Raw genomic sequence first — 22,542 nt, 5'->3', positions numbered from 1 at the left:
CATCTCTTTGCCACATCAATGCAAATTCATACCTATATGTTAAGTGCTGAGAAGCAAGGGGGGGAATGTAAAGAAACACAAATAAAGGTGTGACTAAAATATTGGAAACAATTTATAACAATACTTTTCAGTTTAAATATTACGTTGTCAATATTACAGCGGCAATTTGTTGTTGACAAAGGACAGCTGGACATATTAAGGGCCCCATTACCTTCAATAGCTTGGGGTCTCATCAAACCTAAATCCAGCCCTGGTTATATAACATCTAAATAGAACCCATCCAAAAATTTGGCCGCTTAATTTTGAACCAATTGAAGTTTCCGAGTCATCTTCAGGGAAAGCCACACCTGCAGCATATTGCAATAACCTAATCCAAAACATGAGAAGAAGATCTGTGTTAATCAGGCATCCCCAAACTGCGGCCCTCCAGATGTTTTGGCCTACAACTCCCATGATCCCTAGCTAACAGGACCAGTAGTCGGGGAAGATGGGAATTGTAGTCCAAAACATCTGGAGGGCCGAAGTTTGGGGAAGCCTGGTGTTAATGCTTCCACTTTCCACACATTAAGAACATTTGAAACCAGATCAGAAGGCACCATGTGAATCTCCCTACACAAAGACATGCATTTGATTTGATAGCATTTCTAATAAATGCACTTTTTTTTAAAAAAAAACAGATTTGTGCTTCCCTGGCGGCTGAAGGAATAAAGTGGGACTTGAACACAAACAAACCTCAAAGTGCTATTTTTTTGCACGTATTTTAAAGCAAATAAGTAGCAAATTAGCTGACAGTGCAGTCCTAAGCAGGTTTGCTCAAAAGGAAGCTGGTTTTAATGGGACTTGTTCTCTAACAAATAAATCTGCTGGGGGGGGGGTTGGGAAATGCTAGATGCAGCACAGGGAAAGGGAAATCAGGGGACAGGCCTCCTTTTCTCTTTCCATAGTTGGAACCAACCTGAGCAAAGCTATGTTTAGGGGATGGAATCACTGGCAGTGATTCCAACAAACTCTGGAATGACTCGACATTAAATCCAGACATTAGACTATATCATATATAAGGGATTTTTATTTTGTTTTGCCAGGAGAGGGATATTAGGAGAGCTATACAGGGAGAGGGAGAGAGAGACCTTTTTTTGTGAGCAAGTTTTCATATATGAATAGTGAAAGTGGTAAAACCAGTATCTATTTTGTACATTATTTTATCTCTTTAATAATGTTTCCAGTACAAAAAATATCCTTACTAATAACTTAAAGCAAATTGAATGCGAACATTTTAATGCTTATGCTTGATTTGTTTCTCTGTGCGGAACCTGCAGCACGCAAGAACTGAGTGCTCACTTACAGGTACAGGCGGTGATTCACGATTGTTGATCCTGTCTGCTTTAAGATAATAACAATGACATCAGGCACTTAAGTGAGTTGAAGCTCTCAGGCTAATCTGGCACTTTAAGCTCTCATTAGTAATCAAATCAGGTATAAATAGGCACAGATGCACTTTTCACTTAGAAAGCCTAAAGAGATTACTTGACAGATGCCATGATTGGCATTGATTTGCAGGTTGGAATGACATAATAGTTCTTAATGTAAATTATTTCTCGTCATTGAAATGCAGTTAGTTGCTAGATATAATGTCAGCCACTTGTCTGATTTGCATTCAATTTTACCAGTTCTTCATTGCTATATGCATATAAAATAATGAATGTTAGATGTAATGTTTTGTCGGGAATCATGAGACTTTCTGTTATGCATTACATTTTTGTTTATTTAATGAAAAAGCCTTTCTGTTAATAATAGTTCCCAAGAGTGATAAACAATCAGAAAAATCAACAATAAGAACTCACCCAATAAAATGAAATGATATATTTCAGCTATACATAAATCACAACATAAATCAAACATCCATGAAATAATAAGAATTATTCTTATAAGAAATCATCTTTAAAATATGCATTAAAAAGTTTAAACTAATCTAAAGCTATGTAAACATTGTTTAGTTCCTGCAGCTTTTTTTAGCAGGGTCTTGGGAGAATGTCCTGTTATGTGGGGAAAGGGCATTGTCATGAGTTTGAGAGTGTCAGACCCCTCTAAATTTCTCGATCTATTAAGTGTTAGAATTTTATCAAGGTTTGGGGTGTTAAAATGGGTGCCAGACTTCTAATCCCTGGATCCAGCAAGTGTTAAAAGCTAATCAATCAAGGCTAGCCTCCTGGGTGATGGGTCATTGCAAGAATCAAAGGGGCTCAAGGGGCTCGTGTGAGATGACAACCGTGGGGGGGGGGCCCTCCCTCAACAGATAAAGCTGGAGTTTAGAGAGTTTAGGAAGTTATGTGAGCTAGAAGCTGGATTCAAAAAGCTGCAGGCTGGAAAGGCAGAGGGGGGAGGGAAGGAGGGAGGGAGGGAGTCGTGGCTGATTTCTGCTTGAATCCAAGGCCATGGCTATGGGAGAAACAAGACCCTTTTGAGGTAAAAGCTTAGAGTTGGAAAGGACCCTAAGGATAATCTAATCCAAACCAAACCCCTGCAGTGTAGGAATATGCAGTTGTCCCATACGGGGATCAAACCTGTGACCTTGACATGTTCTAACCAACTGAGCTATCCAGCTTTGAATTTGTCAGTTTTGTTGATGATGGAAACCCCTCCATCATAGGCTCAGGTTGTATGTATGTATGTATGTATGTATGCATGTATGTATGTAAATTAACCATATATCATAAAGACACCACAGTCTCCTCTGTGCCTCATTTCCAAAAGGAAACATGAGCCCTGGGTAAACGGCAATCGTTTTCCATAAGGCTTGGTTTCCAGGCCCTTGATCACCTTGGTTGACCCCTTCTGCACATGTTGCAGCTTGTCAACATCCTCCTTAAATTGTGGCGCCCAGAACAGGACACAGTGCTCTAGGTGTGGTCTGACCAAGACAGAATAGAGCAGGGCTATTACTTCTCTTGATTTGAACACTATACTTCTGTTGATGCAGCCTACAATAGCATTAGCTTCTTTTAGCAGCTACATCACACTGTTGTCTCTGTTGCACCTGCATGATTATCTCTATCTATTTGCACTATTAGAATTTCTGAAGTTTTTCAACAAAGCAAAGTCATTCATATTTTGCCATGACTCAAAGGAATACTGTAGTTTTAGCAATCTTTCTATTTAACGCACAGAGCTAGGGAGATTTTTCAATACATAAGCTAGCTTTTCCCAACCTAGTGCCCTCCTGAAGTTTCCGACTTCAACCCCAGCAATCATGGCGAATGGTCAGAGACGTAGTCCAAAACATCTGAAGAGCACCAAGTTAGGAAAAGCATCTCTTGTAGAGTGCTGCTTAGAAGTATATGTTATTATGTTGCTAACTAAGAAAGAAGGCACACTGGGCAATTAAACAGGCATATTTTAGAGATATAGTTGATCTATGATATGCCCATTGGAATTATACGCCAATTGTTTTATGTACTATTTTTTACTTCTTCAAAGAGCTCCCTGACAGTCTAGCTCAGAAGTAAGTAATATAAGAACCACAAGCTCTGTAAGGCCTTCTAACACTTCCTTCAGAATATCTTCCCCACCATTTGATTCTTAGTCATCGATTTTGTAACCAAATTTGACTGTTAGATTATTTACATGCTTAAGTATGCAGCTGCTTTAATTAGACTTACCCACAGACTTTGCTAATTCCACCCACCCACCCATGGTTTCTAATTGAGACTCTCCACAAAAAACAATTGATTTGCTAAAATTCCTTGATAATGGTGCATTGAAGATAAGAGTCCGGTATGTTTGCAATGTACACATCTCGGTACACATCTCAGTCTCACTCCGACTGGGTGACCCATCCTCCCTCCCTTGGCTTTTGAGTTAGCCCAGGTGATAACTGATTGCTCTGAGGGCTATGAATTATTATTATTTTTCATACCCTGTTTCTCATATTTTAAGACATACCCATAAAATAAGCCATAGCAGGATTTTTAAGCATTCAAGGAATATAAGACATACCCCGAAAATAAGACATAGTGATAGGTGCAGCAGCAATGCCGGCCGCGGCAGGAGGAGAAGGGAAAAAATAAGACATCCCTTGAAAATAAGCCATAGTGTGTTTTTTTGAGGAAAAAATAAATATAAGACATGTCTTATAATATGAGAAACACGGTACCATCTAGATTGTCTGGGAAGAAGCCTCTTTTCCCCCTTCCTTGCAGTTTCAGCTTTAAAGGATATATATAGCAGCCCTTTGTTCTGGACAGAATATTTTTTTTTGTCACAAGTTTGATGGTGGGTGGAATAGTGCATGTGTGCATGAGAGAATGTGTGTGTTTATAGCATGTTTGGGGTGAAAGGACGAGTGTCCTAACAAACTAGCCACAGGACAGAGCACCAACATAGAGTTGCAATGGGAGATGCTTCTAAACAGTCTCATAGCCCTGATTGCTAACTGCCCTGCAATGTGGGGGCAACTGTTTTATTGTTTTATTCTGTCTTCCTGGTTTTGGATTTGATTGACATGGATGCAGGTTTAAATAAAGTGGTAGCCTTTGTATGCCAAGACCAGTGTCTGTCTCATTCCTGTCTACTACAATATTATCGCTGTTAGGTCTTAAGTATTTATATCACTTGCTTTCTACAAACTTGTTGCCACCTATTGATGAACATTAAAATACATTTTCCACTTAGAATGACTGGAATGTGTTTATCTGCTTGCACAGGGCAGGGTAGCATTTATATTGCACTTTCCCCCTCAATACACTTTGCATGCAATAATTCTTAGCAACAATCCTGTAAGGTATTGTCCCTATGTTTCTCCACTAACAAGTTCTTATTCCTTCTCTGTTTTCTCCTTCCTTCACCCCAGGTTTGTGAGTATCCAGATGGGACAAAATCGCTGAAACTAGGAGACTTTGGACTAGCCACTGTGGTTGAAGGACCCCTCTATACAGTCTGTGGCACGCCAACATACGTAGCTCCTGAAATCATCGCAGAGACAGGGTGAACATGCATTATTAAAATGGGGTTTCTTATTATTGTGCTTGGTGAAAGAAAGTGTGTGGGCGCCTTTTAATATGTTTTACAAATAGTTATAGAGTGGTTGTGTATAGTTGTTTGAACAGGAAATCTATTTGAAATCAGTGGGTTGTATCCAACTAAGTTTTACTTGGAGTAGACACATTGAAATTTATAGACCTAAGTTAGCAATGTCCGCTGATTTCAGTAGGTCTACTCCAAGTACAACTAAAGTTTGATAAGAACCCATTTATCCTAAGGCCCTGTATAAGCAGGTATGTGCTTATATAGGCTTGATTCAGGTGTTTTACCAGACTATTGTAAAAACCTTGGGGTTTTTCCGAGGCTTGCAGAAGCCATAGGCTTCTGATGAAATGGAAGCCATAGGCTTCAGTAGAAATGGAAAACTTTGGTTTGGCAAAGCCCCACATGTTATTAATCAAGCTGAAGATGTGAGAGGAGGAGGGATAGGAAGAAAGGAGTTCATGAACACCAAACCATCATTTGACATTACATCTCAACAAAGCCAAATATTCTCAACAAAGCCAAATATTCTTTTCACATTGGATAATATATGGAATACCATGATTTTGAGTATCTGAGATACAGACAATAGACATTTTATTATGTTCCATATAATAATATGGACATGTATTCTATATAATAATATCTGGTAGCAGAATATGAACAAATTAATATCAGCCTGATCTTTACTTACTTCTAGGTCAATGGCAAGCTTTGTCAAGCTTTGCTTGAAAATTTGCTGTTAGTGTGCTGCTAAAATTAGAAATTAAAATGGCACAAACCAGTAAATTGGTATAAACCTGCAGAATCTTGTAGTGCGTATAGAGGAAGTATCTTAAAGATGTCATTACTCCCCCCCCCTTTTTTTACAGTTATGGCTTAAAGGTCGACATTTGGGCTGCAGGTGTCATCACATTCATACTGTTATGTGGGTTTCCACCATTTCGTAGGTAAGTAGTATGAAGTGACATTTAAAATGGATGATCTGCTTTTCCCTATGCTACATTACTTTCAGTCTTAAAATTATAAATATTATACATACTGTTTCTTCTCCCATATTTCACAGGCCATATATCTTCCTTCCTTCCTTCCTTCCTTCCTTCCTTCCTTCCTTCCTCCCTCCCTCCCTCCCTCCCTCCCTCCCTCCCTCCCTCCCTCCCTAATTCTGTTAAGTAATGCTTTCACTTTATCTGCCATCAGGATATTCAGAAAGAAGAGCAATATTCATTATAGGAAGAAATGAATAGGCTATATTGTTTGTCAAAGGTAGGGAGGCGAGCCTCCCAGCATCTTTGTCACCTTGTCCTTGAGTCTCTTTCTTCAGAACCCATCTATTGTATTAAGCATGCAGAGCTTGCCCTCTAGTGTTAGAACACGGACTTGGACATCTTATAACTTTAATCAGCATATGGTGTTAGAACATTCACACCAGTACCTCTCCCTGCAATGCAAGAATCTCAACTAAAGCATCCACAACAGATGGCCATCCAACCTCTGCTATAAAACCTCCAAGGAAGGAGATTCCACCACCTCCCATGGGAGTCTGTTCCAGAGTTCCACTGTCAAATAGTTCTTACCGAGAGAAAGTTCTACTTGATGTTTAGTCAGAATCTTTTTTCTGGAATCTATTGGTCCAGGTCCTTGTCTCTGGAGCAGGAGAAAACAAGCTTGTGCTATCCTCCATGTGACAACCCTTTAGATATTTAAAGATGCATATCATATCTCCTCTTAAGTCACCTGTTTACCAGGTTAAACATACCCAGTTTCATCAATCGTTCCTCATAAGGCTTGGCTTCCAGACCCTCCTCTGCATCCATTCTTAAATTGTGGTGCCCAGAACTCATGTATACTCTACCTTCTTGATTTCTCCTTTCTTATATTTCTTGAACATTTCCTTCTTACTTAATTTTAATAAGTCTCCTCCGAACAAACTTAGTTGAATACTACCCAAACATTTAACAGTTGTCTCTCCACAACTGCAAACCTGTTCTAGCTGTTCCTGCCTTGAGCTGCGAGGACAGGCTTCAATTTCTGCACAATTGAATTCAAATGACTGTCTGTGCTCTTTTTAATCACAGAATGGTGCTTTATGTTTCATTTTACACATATTGCTGTACACTGCCCTGCTATTTTATGATATGGCAGTATATAAATACTTTTATAAATAAATATAAATACTACTTTATAAAATCCTGCACAACATATAATTTGAATCCAAGTGCCAGGAAATGACACGTTCCTTCACTGCTCAGGATGGGAGCAGCTAGAACAGGCTAGCATCTCTTCCCTATTTCGTATAATTGCCCATAGTAACAGACTGTTTGATGTGTAGGAAAATTGTGCCACTTTAGAGCAACTGGGGTGTTCTGAAGTCTCACTGACAAGAAGCAGCCAGAAACCTGTTTTCTTTACTGGTATAGCTTAAATAAATTAAGTCCAAAGTTGTATAAGAATGAAAATTAGGGCAGAGTAATGCAGATCTGACTAATTGTTTTTTTAATGATCTCTGTTACATTTTATATTCTGAACAGTAGATTATATTTCTTCTTGCGTATTCTCTGAACGGAGAGCAGTTTGTAAATTCTGAACTAATCAATAAAAATAACTTTTTAATGGTTTTTTTTTTAGCTTTCATAAATGGTTTTTTAATTGACATGTTTTTTTTCTGCTTGGTTTTGATCCACAGTGAGAACAATGTGCAAGAAGACCTCTTTGATCAGATCTTGGTTGGAAAGCTAGAATTTCCCTCTCCATACTGGGATAATATCACTGACTCTGCTAAGGTATTAGGCTGTATTAATGATACTAAAGCTGAAGCTATGAAAGCATTTCTCATAATGCCCAGCTAACTGTCTTTGCTACCCAAACTGGTTGCAGAGTATCAAAGACACCAGTGCCATTGCTGGGAGAACAGACCAAGACAAATAGTTTCAATAGAGTCTCCCATGGTAATGCAGCTAGCTTGACAGCTATTCTTTCATTTGGATATTAAAACATCAGCCACTGCAGTGGGACCAGTTCAGTGAAGTGATTAAGGGAAAAAACTCAAGTTCACATTCTTTTCTGAAAGTCAAATGAGTGGTGGAGTTTCATACTTGAAAATTATTGGACAAATTAATAGGTTTTGGGTAGCCTATTGACAGATGCTCTGCTGAATCAGAGTACGAACTTTTATCAAAGGTCAGTAGAATAGGTCAGTAGAATAGTTATGCCTAGATGTGGGCAACAATTGACTGTAATCATGTGACATTGAGGAGAATGTAATTAAGTTCACGTTTCATGCCTGTTTTATGACACAGTTGAAATGTTCCCATTTTTGTTTCCACTTTTATAAAGTAAAATGAAACACAGGTACTAGAATCCTATTTTCTAAATAAGAAATAGATGCTTTTCGTTTGCTGTAGGGGTTCAGGACCTCTTCCTTTGGGCATGGGCCTATATTGTAAGAATAATGAATTCTGCAGTAGTGAAACAGCAATATTTGTTCCTGGGCAAAAGCAATCCCACCTCCACCACCTCTAGCGTCAATGGCAGTGTGATTTTTAGATGGAACGTGTTGCTGTGAATATCATGGGCTTTGCCTCCCGGGAGGGAATTCCTGGTGCAATTGTCTTATCTCAAAAATTTGGCTAACTTCTGACACAACCCTCTTGCCTACAACTTTGCGGGATGAGTGCTTCCCCATTTTAGAGTGTAACCACAGCCGTCAATATGCTTTTAAAAGGAAGGTGAGGGTTCACTTGAGGCTTCCTTTTGCGGTCTGCTTAGCATCCTTCCCCCAGCATCTGTGCACTTCCTTGCTTCTGCACAGCCAGAAATGAAGCTGCCGAAGAAAAACCTTCATTGGGACACATACTTACTGACTTCATTAGAGGCTACTTACCGAGAGAACATACACTCAAAGTCTAGTGGGCATGAAGATTGAAAGCAAAAATTGTGACAAAAGCAGTCTCCCATTTTTAATACGACTATAAATTGTGCTCATTCCTTTCCTCATGTCCCCCTCCCCCCCCCCGCTTTTCCAGGAGTTAATTAGTCTGATGCTACAAGTAAATGTGGAGGCGCGATATACAGCCGCTCAGATTCTAAACCACCCCTGGGTGTCAGTGAGTAAATACTTTCTTATGTTGCATGTTTATGCAAAATTAATTCTAAGGAAGCTCACCCTGTGTTAAGTCCTAATCTTCTGAAATGGCACATCTGCCAGCGAAGTTCTACCTTTACGCTGTTACTCCAAAAGCCGCTTGCATAGTCTGACATGTGCTGCTGCTGCTGTTTTTTAATGCCCCAAAAGATCTTCCATCTAGTTCCATGGTCTGTATTTTTGAAGGCTTCAGAAGACACATGGGTAATTGGCAGCCCTTGTTTTCAAAACAACGGAACTTTCTCTCAGTCAAGCCTGTGCAGAGGGGGAGGGCAGCTTGGGTACATTTGCCCCAGGCCTCAGAGGGCTAATCTGGCCAGGGGGCCCCATCAGGAATCAGCTGCATTTTCCTTTGAGTTTTTTTTTCTAAGAAGTCTCCTGCCCCGGGCCTCAGACAAGCTCTGCACAGGCCTGCTATCAGTGGTGTGATTATGACAGAATTGTATTTCCATGTCAGTTTTCAGATGGAAGGAGACATATTTTTTTTTGCTGACAGTGCCTCTGACATGTTGGGTGAGAGGAGGGGAAAGAGGCTCAATTTCTGGTCTGTACAATGCATAACCAGAATGGACAATCTGTTTAGCAGTGTACAAGTAGTGAAAGAGCACTGGAGCCTGGGAGCTGATGCCTGATTTTGTTGATCTCTCTGCCTACATTGGGATGATTGCAGTGGCACGAGGAATCTGTGGTTTTCCAGATGTTGTTTAACTACAGCTCTCAACAAGCCATGACCGTTGAGCATGCTGACTGGGACTGATGGGAGTTGGAAATCAATAATATACAGTTCTACGCACTGCTGTACAGGTTTCAAAACTACTTTGAGCATTCACATGTTCAGGCAAATACCTGAACACACCTTATGTGTCAAATGTGGGTGGCAGCAAGCCGGGCTACAGTGAACACTGCAGGGGCGACTACTTTCGATTGCCTGAAGTAGAGTAGAAACCTTTGTAAACCTTCATTTTACAACATGGGAAAGGCTGAATTTTTCTGATGACGGGAGGGCGTTGCATGTCATGATGGTAAGGGCCTGGCTTGTATGCATGCCTCTGCCCTCCTCCATAGGTTCAGATTTCACTGAGTCCCTGAACATGCCTATTGTGTGTTGATGTTTTAGTGAATCACTGAAAAGAGGCATGGGTATCTGGGAAATAAATTTATTGTGCTTCATTTAAAAACTCTTAGTTCCACTGTGTTATCACAGTTTGTTACCTTTCCTTTTGTAATTATTTTATTTATATCCTGCCTATTCTCACAAAGGAACCCAGGGGTTGTAGTAGCATATACTGTAGAGAAGAATGTTTTCATAGCCTGCATGTTATCATAGCATAAATTCATGATGCTCTCCAAAAGTCCATCAATTTCGATCCAATCACAAGGCAGAAGGCAACTAAAGATAAGCTTTGCATTGGATTAACATCATAGCACTAAAAAGTGCTTATCTGTGTCCCTTAGCAGCCACTGGAATTTAGAACTGTTTAGTTACAGTTATATCACACTCAAAGATTTTTCATTCTTGGTTTTATGTGGCAGAAGGCTCATATTGTGGAAAAGTTTATGTCCAGGCTATTTCATTTGTCATCCCACCAAAGAAAGAAAAGGCAGGGGGCTGCAATGCTTTTCTGCATGCTAAAGTGCGGTTCCCTTTTTTTCTTTACAAAGGATGATGCCTCCCAGGAAAACAATATGCAAGCTGAAGTAACAGGTAAATTAAAGCAGCACTTTAACAACACACTACCAAAACAGAATAACCCAACCGCAGGGGTTTCTGTCATCATGGTAAGCAAATGCATCATTTTTATTATTTTACTAATCTACTATCAGTCACCTGCCAGCTCCCCCATCCCACCCGCCCTCAGAAATGCCATTATGAAATCCTTCCATTGAAAAAGAGCAGTGAATATTTTTGGTTGTGCCTGTTTCCCCCCGTGCTGTGGATGCATTTTTAAGAACAACACTTTAAAAGGAGCTGCTGACATTTTTTGTGTTTAACATTTTTTGTTTTATAATTGTGTAATTTCACTTTAACAGTTCAGACCTATTTAAATTATCTGTTATCTTTGAGTCCAGTCACAGATAGCTTTCAGCTATTCCACCTATGCTCTAAAGAATTATTTCATAAAATACAGCATTTTGGCAATGATGTTCTTAAAGATGCTACTTTATGTTAGCGGCTTTTGTTTGCACTGCTACACAGATACGCAGCACCAATAGACATTGTCATGTGTAGGAAACCAAAGTCATTTTAGGTTTGGGGAAAATCCTAAAATTTATGGAAAGAATTATGATGATGCCTTAGCCTATAGCCCTGTACTCACTTACCTCTAAGTAAAACCTTGTCATCGTGGGTAAGCAAGAAGTATAAGATTGCACTGTCTGTCATTTTACATTTGTATCTATCTATCTCAGCTTATGAATGACAGTTTTAAAAGTAGCATTTTATTTTAGAATGAAATACAGCAGTAGAAGGGGAAAAATATTTTAGACTGATGCTGTTGCTTGCATTTCATTTGACAGTTTGACTTGACAGTCTGAGGGGCCCCAGAACTTCATACTTTGTATTTTTGAGACTTATGGATAAACCTGAAGCAGAAACCTGGTATAAAATATATTATTTAACAGAGTGATTTTAAATTCTAACTCTTAGCTGCTCGCAAGTTTGCACGCCTTTAAGCTTGCCTCCAGTATAATGCAGTTCCTGGCTTCTTATTGGTGTGGAGTTTTCTAATCCTCTGGCCTGATGGTTTTGTTGCTAGCCAGTGAAACACATTGCGAACACTACTTAGGGGTTTTCTTTGCCTTTTCTCCTTCCCTGCTGATTAAACTGCTGCAATACAACTGAGTAAATATGTATAAGGTAGTGAGAAGAATATGGAGATGTGTAGTGCTGACTGTAGTCACTTGCTGCATTAATTAAATGGGGAATGATATTAATCAAGGATGATATTAGTATTGAGGTGTAGAACATATACAATAATTTCCGTAGATGTTCAAAGCCTACCTGTATGGAAGTGCAAGGAAAGTGCATTTCTTCTGTTCAGGCTTCTGTGGCAAGACCTGTAAGAGGAATTTGGCATCTCCTGTGTGATGAAGCATGTGTACACTTAGCTCAAGGGCAGCTTGATCATCTTCCCACGAGAGGTGGTAGTGGTGGTGAAGGCATACATAAATTATTTTTTATCACACAACTGCAGAGGTGAACACAACTAGAAGGGTGTATGCTTTTTATTCTGACACGCATTTTATTTTGGGCTTCCCAGTTACGTGCAAAGATCCCCCCAGAACCCCCCCCCCCAGTACATATTGCCAGTATTCTAGCAACTTGGTCCCATTGTCTACTGTGAATGAACCATTTCTTTATATTTATATAAGAAATCACAGCATACAGGGGACAAACGAGATGAGGAGAGATGCCATAACAAAGTCACCCTCGCGTTTTACTTTTAGTATCTATTTTTATTTGTTCTTGAGCCCTAAGAAAATACATGTTTAGGGAATGTGGTAAAATCATCTTCACATCTATTCAGCAAGCATTCATTTCTTGTGTTCTGCTGTATACAGAATTGTCTTAATTCCAATTTATTTTCAGCTTTGCATCACAAAACAGTTCTTTCACAGAGATTTTGAGTTAAAGCAGACATGGCCCTCATGTGGTAGAAGAATGAAATTGCATCTTTAAAAAATACAATACAGTATGCTGTTTCCCCCTTGGAATCTTAAGATATAATGGGTTGTATCCAATGTCAGTCTGATTTAAACCATTTAAACTGATGGACTTGACTAAAGGCTACCTTGGGTCCATTAATTTCAGTGGGCACATTCTGAGTAGGGACTACCCTTGCATTAAAACCATTTACTTAAATAGTTCTAGTGCTACCTTTTAATTTCAGAATAGGGTTCTTTACGTTTATAAATGTTGCAATACTATTGGTTCTGCTTCAAGTAAAGTCTAGTGTCTGTCCCTTGCTTTCTTCTTTTGCTTCCTCCCCCAATGCCTGCATTGCTTTCCTCTGAGTAGGTCCAAGGCAATGGTATGTACTAATTACGATGCTTTTTCGCTACATTAAAAATATGTTCTTTTTTTAGTTTGAAAGAAAAGGAGAAGTAACCAGATAGCAGTCTGAAGTGGGGATGTCTGTTAAGTGATGCAGAAGAGGCACATGGCAAGCTTTCATTGCATTTATACGTTTGCACCATTTGTACCATTTCAGCCATGCATGATGCTTTGTGTCCTGTGTCTTTGGGTGCAGATTCTTTTTAAAGTAGAACTTGAACTGTCTGCAGAAAGGGAAGATAACGGCTCTCCCAGGATGCTATTTGTTGAATTACTGATCCATAATCCCCAAACTGCACCACTGCCACTGCCAACATGGTCTCGTGGATGTGCATTTCTCTGGTCACCCTCATAAAGCAGATAGAAATAAGTAAACTTGTGTTTTGAGGCTGTTTAACACTCGTGAGAATGAAAGCTTTCCCAGGTGGTACCATTTTAGGCTGCAAGTGTGTGGGACAAGATTGTATGTTTGAAATATCTCCCGCCACCGCCACCCCATTTCATCTAAGATCATACAAAATTTGTACAGTGGTGCCTCGCTTAACGAATGCCCTGCTTAACGAAATTTCCGCTTAACGAAAGGATTTTTTTGAGCGGAGGTTGCCTCGCTAGACGAATTCGTTTTCCGAAAAGTTCGTCTAGCAAATCGCGGTTTCCCATAGGAATGCATTGAAATGCGTTCCTATGGGCAAAAAATTCAAAAAAAATTCAATGCATTCCTATGGGATTCGCTCGGCGAATTTTTCATTATAAGAAAAGACCCGTGGAACGAATTAAATTCGTCCAGCAAGGCACCACTGTATATCATAGGGGAAAGATTTGTCTTCGCTTTCACCCTGATGTGCTAGTTATGAATGTGCAGGAATTCTTCTAGTTGTGGGAATAACCACTCCCACATCAGAAGCCTGAAGTGGTAGAGTTTATGAAAAGCTTTACAACTAGGTTCTGGTGACCTCCTTAGATGATAACCACAGCTCCACATTGTGTGGAGTGGTGGCATTAAAACTAATGCCCCATTGATTTCTATTTCTCCTCTAAGCATGGATTTAATTCAGTGTGTCCTACTTATTACCTTATTGATTTAGGGTGTATTCATAGGATGCAGTGTTGTCTGTACAAGTATTCTCAATTATCCCCAGCTTCTTGTACTGCCTAATTTGTTTACTGTGCAAACACTGGCATGGTCAGTAGCCATTCCTGATATCTCTGTTGCTCATTCTGCACCACTGTGATTTCAGGATTTGGTGGAGACTATGTGAGCTTTAACCTGTAGATGGTTGGAGCTGCTCACATGAAGGAAGGGGAGTATAGTATGTAGAAGAACAAAACATCTTTGCAAGCATGCATATGTATCTTTGAAGTAGAAATAAGCCTAGCATTAAAAACTCCTGTTGCTTTTATATCTTGTCCTAACAGCATATTAACCAATTCTGGTCAATGTGCCTTGAGCTACATGAGAAAACTATGCTGGTAATGGTTACATACCTAGATTCAAAGTCCCCATGCAATTTAATGTTTATCCACATAAGCTGCCTTGATGCAAATCTACATCAGGGCTACCAGTTACTTGCTAGTACAGCTAAATCAGGGTCTGAGTGCTTAACAGGTACGTTTTTACTCCCACCCTGCCACATATACATGTTTTTTCCTCACCAGACTTGCAAATGAGTTGTTGTTGTTGTTATGGTTGTTTAAAGCAGCTCATTAAAATTATCTCACTGGCATTGCAATGGCATGTTGTTTTCATGCAGTGCTTGTTCCTAATGCGCTGGGTGTGATGCATGTGTGAAGCTAGTCTCCGAAACCATCCACGCTAACCACAAATTTATAAAAGCCTTCCAATGTTACTTCTCCTTTTCTTCTGACTAATGCATGCATCAAAAGATGGGTTTATTGTGTGCTGTCGAATATGAGAGTTGTAACGGTTTAGTGATGTGTGTTTTTTATTTTATTTCTTCATTTACTTGTATTGTAGAACACAGCTCTAGATAAAGAAAGACAGATTTTCTGCAACAAGCGCTGTCAGGACTCTGGCCAAGCTGCTGTGGATCAAACCACTATGATAAATGCTGCAGCTCGTGATCTTCCTGTGGTCGGGCTCAAAACTTTATTTCCTGCTGCTTCTGAGCCACTCAAACTCTCTACGCACTCTGTCTCATCATGTCATGATGATACTGCAGGATTTTGAGACAAATTCTACTGAAGTCCATTGCTAGGTCAGGAATCAACTACTATTCACATGCCCTCACTACTGTAGTTTGTTCACATCTGTCTGAAAGAGAGGTAGGTAGTATGTACGTTAGCTTTTAGTACTTTGACCATTATATTTGGACTTTTTTTTCCTTCCAAAATAATAATAATAGTGTTAAATATAATTTCAAACATTTTGGGATGTGAATGAATTGATCTACTCTTGTGGTAATCAAATATTGATATACAAACTTCTATATAGGAAGAACCACTAAAAGGCCTTGCCCACCAAACTCTGGTCTTTATTAAAAATAAAAATGCCAGGGGTCAACAATTGAGAAGCTGTAATTCATTTGTATGACTTTATGAAGTTCAGTTCCAGAGTTATTCTGGAAAGGCAAGACTGGTCCTAGTGGGCAATCTGTACAATATTGAAAAACAACCTGAGTGAATGTGTGCAGGGTAAGGGGACTTGTTTTCAAAATATTGAAACTAAAGTTTAGAAAACATGAACTTAAACTGTGTGGCATTGAATACAAAAGTAACTCAATCATGGGACAAAATCATTTTTCTCCCATTATTTTTTGGTATGAAGACTGCAGTCAACAAAAGCATTTTTAAGCCGTTGTTGTTGGTTCTGCACCAATTCCCTCCTGGCATTGTTTAACACTACCACAAATTGTCTGGAATAGAACACTGCTGCATGTCGCATAACCTAAATGGAGCCATATATTCAAAGCAAGCCAACTAAAACAATGATCTACTTGGCCAATGATGCTGAATAGTTTGGCCATTTTGTTTTTTTCATTAGCCCACTCTGTTTAACTTCAGGAAAACTGGAACTATTTGGGAGCAGTTGTGCTAAATGTGCAGTCAAGGTAGATGGATCTTTTATCTTAATGATCTTTTATCTTCATGCTTGTTTCAATATGGTATGTACGCTTATTTGCTCCTTTTTAACAATTCTGAATTATTTTCCATTAGCCTTTACCTTAGAACTGTAAGATCTGCAATAAACATTCTTGAAAAGAACACTGGTAATTTTTCTTTTAGAATGTAGAAAGTCTCGCCGATTGTGTGTGTGTTAAACTTGATTTCCTTTTGTCTTGCATGCCATTTACATTATCGGAATAGAGGCTTTGAAATTAGGCCTTCTTCTGTACACTCAGATTGAGGTTGCGATCATATGCATCCTTACCTGGGAGAAAGCCCCAATCCAGTGTGAATCACTTCCAAGTCACTGCTACAGCCATCCAGGAGCTTTACGAAATTTTATGTGAGTACTACCGTAGCAAATTATATATATATATATATATATATAAAGACTTTCTTCATAGAACTGAAAACACTTATCTGAGTTTTTTTCTTAGCAAGAAAAGGATTCATTACACATAAATTACAAATGCCTTTTTTTATTATTATTTTCTAAACTGAGTTTCCCCTTTCAGATCTTTTACCTTAAAGGGAGAGTAGTTGAATGCTAGAGGGGAAAACAATGTGAACTGCTTCAAGTTAGCAGCTGAAGAAAATTATATACCAATATAGATATGGAATGTAAGTTTCAAATCTTAATAAAGCACAATGTACAAAGTAATTTATGCAATACAGACCTACAAAACAATACAATCCTTTCACAAATATTTTCACAGAATTCTGCACAGCAATCTTGTAGAAAAAGTAGAATTTATGCAACACCAAAATAACATTGTTCCTTAGTATAAATTTGAAATTCATTACCTAAGAGGCGGGGGCTATTCTGTGGTTTTCAACATGATTAAAACATGCCTCATTTTCATAAATGGTGTTGGGTATAGCTTGTGCTACACTGCTCTCACAAGCCATGTTAAAATGGAAATTAAAGCTCTTGCCACTAGAGATTCTGTAGGCAGAGCTGAAATTAATTATCTTCTACTTGCAGCCTAGTAATGCTTATAGGCAGCTAGCAGGTGTACTTTAGATCTCCACATGATTTTAAAAGTTATGCAGTTTGCTAATAGAGGATACCTCAGTTTTGAGGAACAATCCACATTTTGGATATGCATTAAAAGGAAGGGGAGGAGGAAAACGTATAGACTTGCATTTTCATATAACAACTCTATTGCTGATTTCTTTTTCAACTGCACAACAAAAAACAGCAAACTTTAAAAAAAATTCAAAAAACTAATTCTCCAAACTTAGAAGCATGCTTGATCATTGATGGAAACAAAATTACATTTATCATAATTTAAATATTCTCGATTCCCAGAAATTCAGTGCTTGAAATAGTATAATTCATTGGAAAGGTACAAGAGACAAAATGTGGTGTGGGTTAGCCCAGTTTAAAACACCAGTATTATAACCTATAACCAGCTTCCATTGTTAATCAAATATTCCTCAATATTATAAAGATTTACATGAGAAACATGTTTCATAATATAGCTAGTACAAGAATTTAAGCCATCTTAATTAGGTCTCTCCCCCCCCCCATACATGGATCAAAATAGACTTACTATGACTAAAAATATAGATTTTCTTTTTAAGCTACAGAACCCCAGCAGCCATTTTCTGCTTCTTTTCCCTTCCCCCACAAAAAAGTCAAGCAAAGTCTACAAAAATAGCAATTAGCTTTAAAAAATAGCGTCTCCCAGCAAATTTTAAGTTACATTCAGATGTTATATTAATTATTTATAAGAACGGAGGCTACCCAAGCAAGACTCCTATGCTTTTAGCAGTAGTCCTACCTATGCCATCCAGCAAGTTTCAACATCAGTACCTAGTTTGATATTCATGATGCCACCTGTTGAAATCATTGTAGAAAAGTACTATGCTGCCAGAAGCCATGCCTGTCATTATACACCTATGAAGAAAAGACGAGAGGAAAATTGAGGGTGGGGTGGGGAGGAAGCCACATTTAGCCACATGCCTACTTAGCTGAATGATGTCAAAGAATGCCTGAATGATGGCATGAATGAAGCATACTCTACCTTGGCACTGGTTTAAGTTGGGTTGGGAAATCTGTGCAACTCCCATCATTTCTCACCACTGGCCATCCTGCCTGGGGCTGATGGGGATTGAACATCTGGAGGGCACCATCTTTGGCCACCCCAGCTGTAATGGAACTAAACCTCTTATATGTACAACATTAGCCAACAGAATGGCATGGATCACTCATTTCTTCTAATGGGGATAGTTCCAGCAGTGGGAAAGCTGGGAAGCAGAGCTCACTCCAGCTGTGAAAAGGCTAGCTCCGTGAGGCCTACTGTCATCTGGGGGAAGGCATTCCATTAGACCGCCCCAATGGAACATGTCAAATCTGAACTAGAAGATCTACGAAGCAAATTTATGAGGCAGATACTGGAGCTTTCACCTGGGACTCTGCCGGCTCATCTTATAGGTGAGTTGGGTCTCTCGATAGCAACCAGAATTGATCTAAACTATGCTAGATACTTTCATAGACCAAATGCTTTTGAGGAGCATATTCTCACGAAGCTCTGCTGGTTGGAGCAACTAAGAACAGGAGGTGGGGCACAAAAGATTACGGCTTACAATCTTTGAATGGAGAAATATCTATCCTTTAGTTCATGGTCTTAGAAACTGAATCTTCAACCATGACGTCAACAAAGACAGAGCATCCATTATCGCTGCCAGTTACTCTATTTGGTACCCTCAAATTAAGTGCAACCACTCAAGACCTCACTACTTTGAGACACTTTTCCAGAGTTATGCAGGGCCTTTGTTGAACTTAAACTTCAACAAATGCCCTCAGCATACTTATGAGGGGAGATACTTTGGAATAGCACAAATGGAACAGAAATGCAGTTATGGATGCAGTCAGGTTGGATAGCATGCCCTATTTGCCCTTTATATACAGTGCCCAGAGAATTATTTTTGTATATATCCTATTCTCAATTGGTCCTCAGATCGATCTTCCTAGTTGAACTCATAGCTGAAAATACCTACACATCTGGTAGCCAAATTTTCTCTGGCAGATATGAAACTTTATTCCCATTATGTTAATGCACTGTAATAAAAAATGTTGTAAATTATAGACTTATGTTGTGTGATTTTAGCGGAATGTCTTGTTTTTCTGCCCTTTGTTCTTCATTGTGAAGGCCTCTAGCTATATACAATACAGTCATACCTCAGTTTAAGTACACCTCGGTTTGAGTATTTTCAGTTTAAGTACTCCGCGGACCTGTCTGGAATGGATTAATCCACTTTCCATTACTTTCAATGGGAAAGTTCGCTTCAGGTTAAATACGCTTCAGGTTAAGTACAGACTTCCGGAACCAATTTTGTTTGTAAACCGAGGTACCACTGTAAATTGAACTGAATGGGCTACCTAAGTGGGAGAGAGATGGGAAGAAGGGCTCATTTCATCAGCTTTCCATCAAGTAACTGCATTCCCTGAACTGTGTCACATGGTCATTATAGGAACATTATAGGAACAACTCTTTAGAAATTGGTTCCTGGATTTTTATTTCTATTTTCCTCTTCCCTCCCTGTCCCTTTCCCCCAATTTGTTGTGCTGTTTTGGGGCTGTTGTTTTTCTTTTCTGATTGTATGTAAGCTGCTCTGGGGAGCCTTTTTGGCTGAAAAACGGGGTACAAATGCACTAAATAAATTAGTAAATCTTTTTGCTTTCTCGGTGTTACTTTTTATTATTATGAATCCTTTTCTGCTATAAAATCTGTGCTGAATGAAGCCAGTACAAAGTGGTATCAATAGCAAATAACTCAAAACGAACCGACTCACCTTTGGTCATAGGAAAGAGCCATGGATCGGATTCCAGCATCACAACCAGGATAGGCAAAAAGTTGCTTGAGGTCACACACTTGCCACACCATAACCACCCCATTGTCGCCTCCCGTAAGGAGGTACTGTCCATCCCGGCTCAGTTGAATTGCCTAGAAAAAGAAAGGGTGAGACTTCTGTTAAAAGAACAACTTTCGTCATTCAGTTCTTTCTTCCATGTGTTAATTATCATCCAACAAGGTTGAATGCTTTCATTACCAATGCAGGATTTGCAAATGCATATACATACGGAGAGCAGATAAAACACATAATACCATGATCACAACCTTTCCATTAATTGTTCCAAAATGTATATTTTGGAAATTATTGCTTATTTGGACAGTGAGGACTTAACTCAAACTTGCAGACAATGGCTCATTTTCTTATGAGCCATATTACTTGCTATAAAATAAAATCCACAGAGTAACTTTTACTGTTCCCTGGTTATGGTTGGAAGTGCTGAAAGGAAAACCTTCAACATGTCAACTGGAGGCTGAAAGTTGCAATTGATAATCTTTTAACATATTTGCTTGTTAAATTGTGGGTGCATTATGTGGCCGCAATGTCAACACATATTTTCAAGGCCGAACTGCAAAGGTTATTGCATGGGAAACTGCTTCACTCTTTCAGAGGACTCAGTCTCCTCAAATTACACAGCATGGTCACTCCAGCCGGCAACATAACCTGCCAGTCTCATATCTATCTACAAGCAGAGGGGAATAATCAGAGAGTTAAGAGAAGCAGCGTTATCTGCACCATTTCAGGAGCTACGCTGGCATAGGCTTCTCCTTCATCATGCCATTCTCTTTTGGGTAGATGTCAGCCCTGCCAGTCGAGTACTAATGCCTCACACTCTACACGGGAAGCACCTCATGCTCTGTTAAGAATCTATTCCCTTGGGATAGGAGTTGAAAATCACAAGAGTTGGAAGGAACCATGTGGGTCATCTAGTCCAACCACCTGCAATGCAGGAATCTTCTGTTCAACGTGGGGCTCAAACCCACAACTCTGAATCTCATGCTCTACCGACTGAGCTATACATCATGCATCATCTTATTTTGTATGCCGCCTTCCCATAGTTCAAACACTGTTCACAAACCAAAAAGTTTGTACTGGGTAGTAAAATTGCTACCAAAAGTAGTTATAGACAATACATAAAATATCAAAAAGAACACAACCAAATTGAACAATTTCCACATAAATCATAAAACTAAAAGTTACAAAAGATTGATATAAATAATATCAAGAACAGCAACAAAAACAATACCCCAGCCCAATAGTTTGTTCAGCAGCCTCAGCTTTTGTAGCTGGAGTTAGTCAGGGCCCCGTCCTCCCAGACCCAGTGTGGAGAACCTTCTTCAGCTCAACTTAGCTTTTAACCACTAACTCTTTTTCACTTACCTTTTAAATAGTTGAAAGCGAAAATGTTTAACTTTTAAATTAACTCTAATTAATTTTAGAAGTTGTTAACTTCTAAATATAGCTTCTAATATTTTTCATTAGCTTTTCATGAATAAAACCTTTCCCCACAATTGCTATATACATTAAAAATAGAATAATCAAAACCGTTCAACTCAGTATAAACTGCAGTATGGCTAAATTACCTATCATGGCAGTTGTTATTTCTTATGACAAGTCCCAAATACGTGCTACACATTTTTCTCCTAAGAAAGAAACTGTACTTGCCCTTAGAATCTAAGCACATCAGGTATATTATACATGAACAAATGACAATGCAGACAGCAGGAAGGATGATGAAGCTGAGGCAGTAAATTGTTTAAAATAAAACGCTACACTCACGTTATCTAATAAACCAAATACAATTACTAAAAAGATTATTCATTATAAGCAAAATCAATATCCATTTTTTGCTCATTTCACAAATGGCAATCTCCTAAGGGTATTTTTGAAATTGCAGTGAAGACCATGACAAATAATTATTTGCTACAGTTATAAAATTCATCTGATGAAAATCCATTAACCTTATGGTTATGGTTCACTTGAATGTTATACTGGAGGCTTTTTATCAGAGAAATGCTATATTAAAAGGCAAATTAAAGCCATTAATCTCAAACTCTTCTACAACCAATGAATCTAGCAAATTTCTGTGCTCTTGATTAAATAAAATATGGGATTTATAGTTTTACTAATAGATGTGGCATTTTAGTGAGTCACCTAGATGGGAATGGGAAAAAACATTGATAGACTGATATATACAATGGTACCTCGGGTTAAGAACTTAATTCGTTCTGGAGGTCTGTTCTTAACCTGAAACTGTTCTTAACCTGAGGCACCACTTTAGCTAATGGGGCCTCCCGCTGTCACCACGCCGCCAGAGCACGATTTCTGTTCTCATCCTGAA

General features: G+C 38.9%; 2 protein-coding genes across 12 annotated transcripts in view; one reads left to right on the top strand and one right to left on the bottom strand.

The window, feature by feature from the left end:
- The window catches only part of DCLK2 (doublecortin like kinase 2), an 84,458-nt gene extending 68,019 nt beyond the window's left edge, over positions 1-16,439 (top strand). For 2 of the 7 annotated variants that reach the window (XR_004692494.2, XR_015947890.1), the window contains 7 exons: positions 4,847-4,980; positions 5,892-5,969; positions 7,706-7,802; positions 9,045-9,125; positions 10,826-10,942; positions 11,681-11,762; positions 15,193-16,439. Coding sequence is in view for 4 of the 7 variants with exons in the window: in XM_035113963.3 (XP_034969854.1) it covers positions 4,847-4,980; positions 5,892-5,969; positions 7,706-7,802; positions 9,045-9,125; positions 10,826-10,942; positions 15,193-15,405 (720 nt within the window). In the remaining 3 variants the exon portion in view is untranslated. Of the gene's footprint in view, positions 1-4,846; positions 4,981-5,891; positions 5,970-7,705; positions 7,803-9,044; positions 9,126-10,825; positions 10,943-11,680; positions 11,763-13,249; positions 13,327-15,192 lie in introns of all 7 variants that reach the window. The other 5 variants (XM_088661095.1, XM_088661096.1, XM_035113963.3 and 2 more) reach the window with 3 other exon arrangements.
- A 389-nt stretch (positions 16,440-16,828) lies between these two features.
- The window catches only part of LRBA (LPS responsive beige-like anchor protein), a 358,996-nt gene continuing 353,282 nt past the window's right edge, over positions 16,829-22,542 (bottom strand). For all 5 annotated transcript variants that reach the window (XM_035113955.3, XM_035113959.3, XM_035113958.3 and 2 more), the window contains exons 56-57: positions 20,142-20,293; positions 16,829-18,243 (exon numbers count right to left, since the gene is read on the bottom strand). In XM_035113955.3, coding sequence (XP_034969846.1) covers positions 18,153-18,243; positions 20,142-20,293 — 243 coding nt within the window. In that variant the 3' untranslated portion in view covers positions 16,829-18,152. The remainder of the gene's footprint in view (positions 18,244-20,141; positions 20,294-22,542) is intronic.

The sequence above is a fragment of the Zootoca vivipara genome, chromosome Z1 (assembly GCF_965207765.1).
Source record: "Zootoca vivipara chromosome Z1, rZooViv2.hap1.1, whole genome shotgun sequence".
NCBI lineage: Eukaryota > Metazoa > Chordata > Lepidosauria > Squamata > Lacertidae > Zootoca > Zootoca vivipara.
The sequence above is the reverse complement of the archived record's forward strand: the minus strand, read 5'-3'. Positions and strand labels throughout refer to the sequence as shown.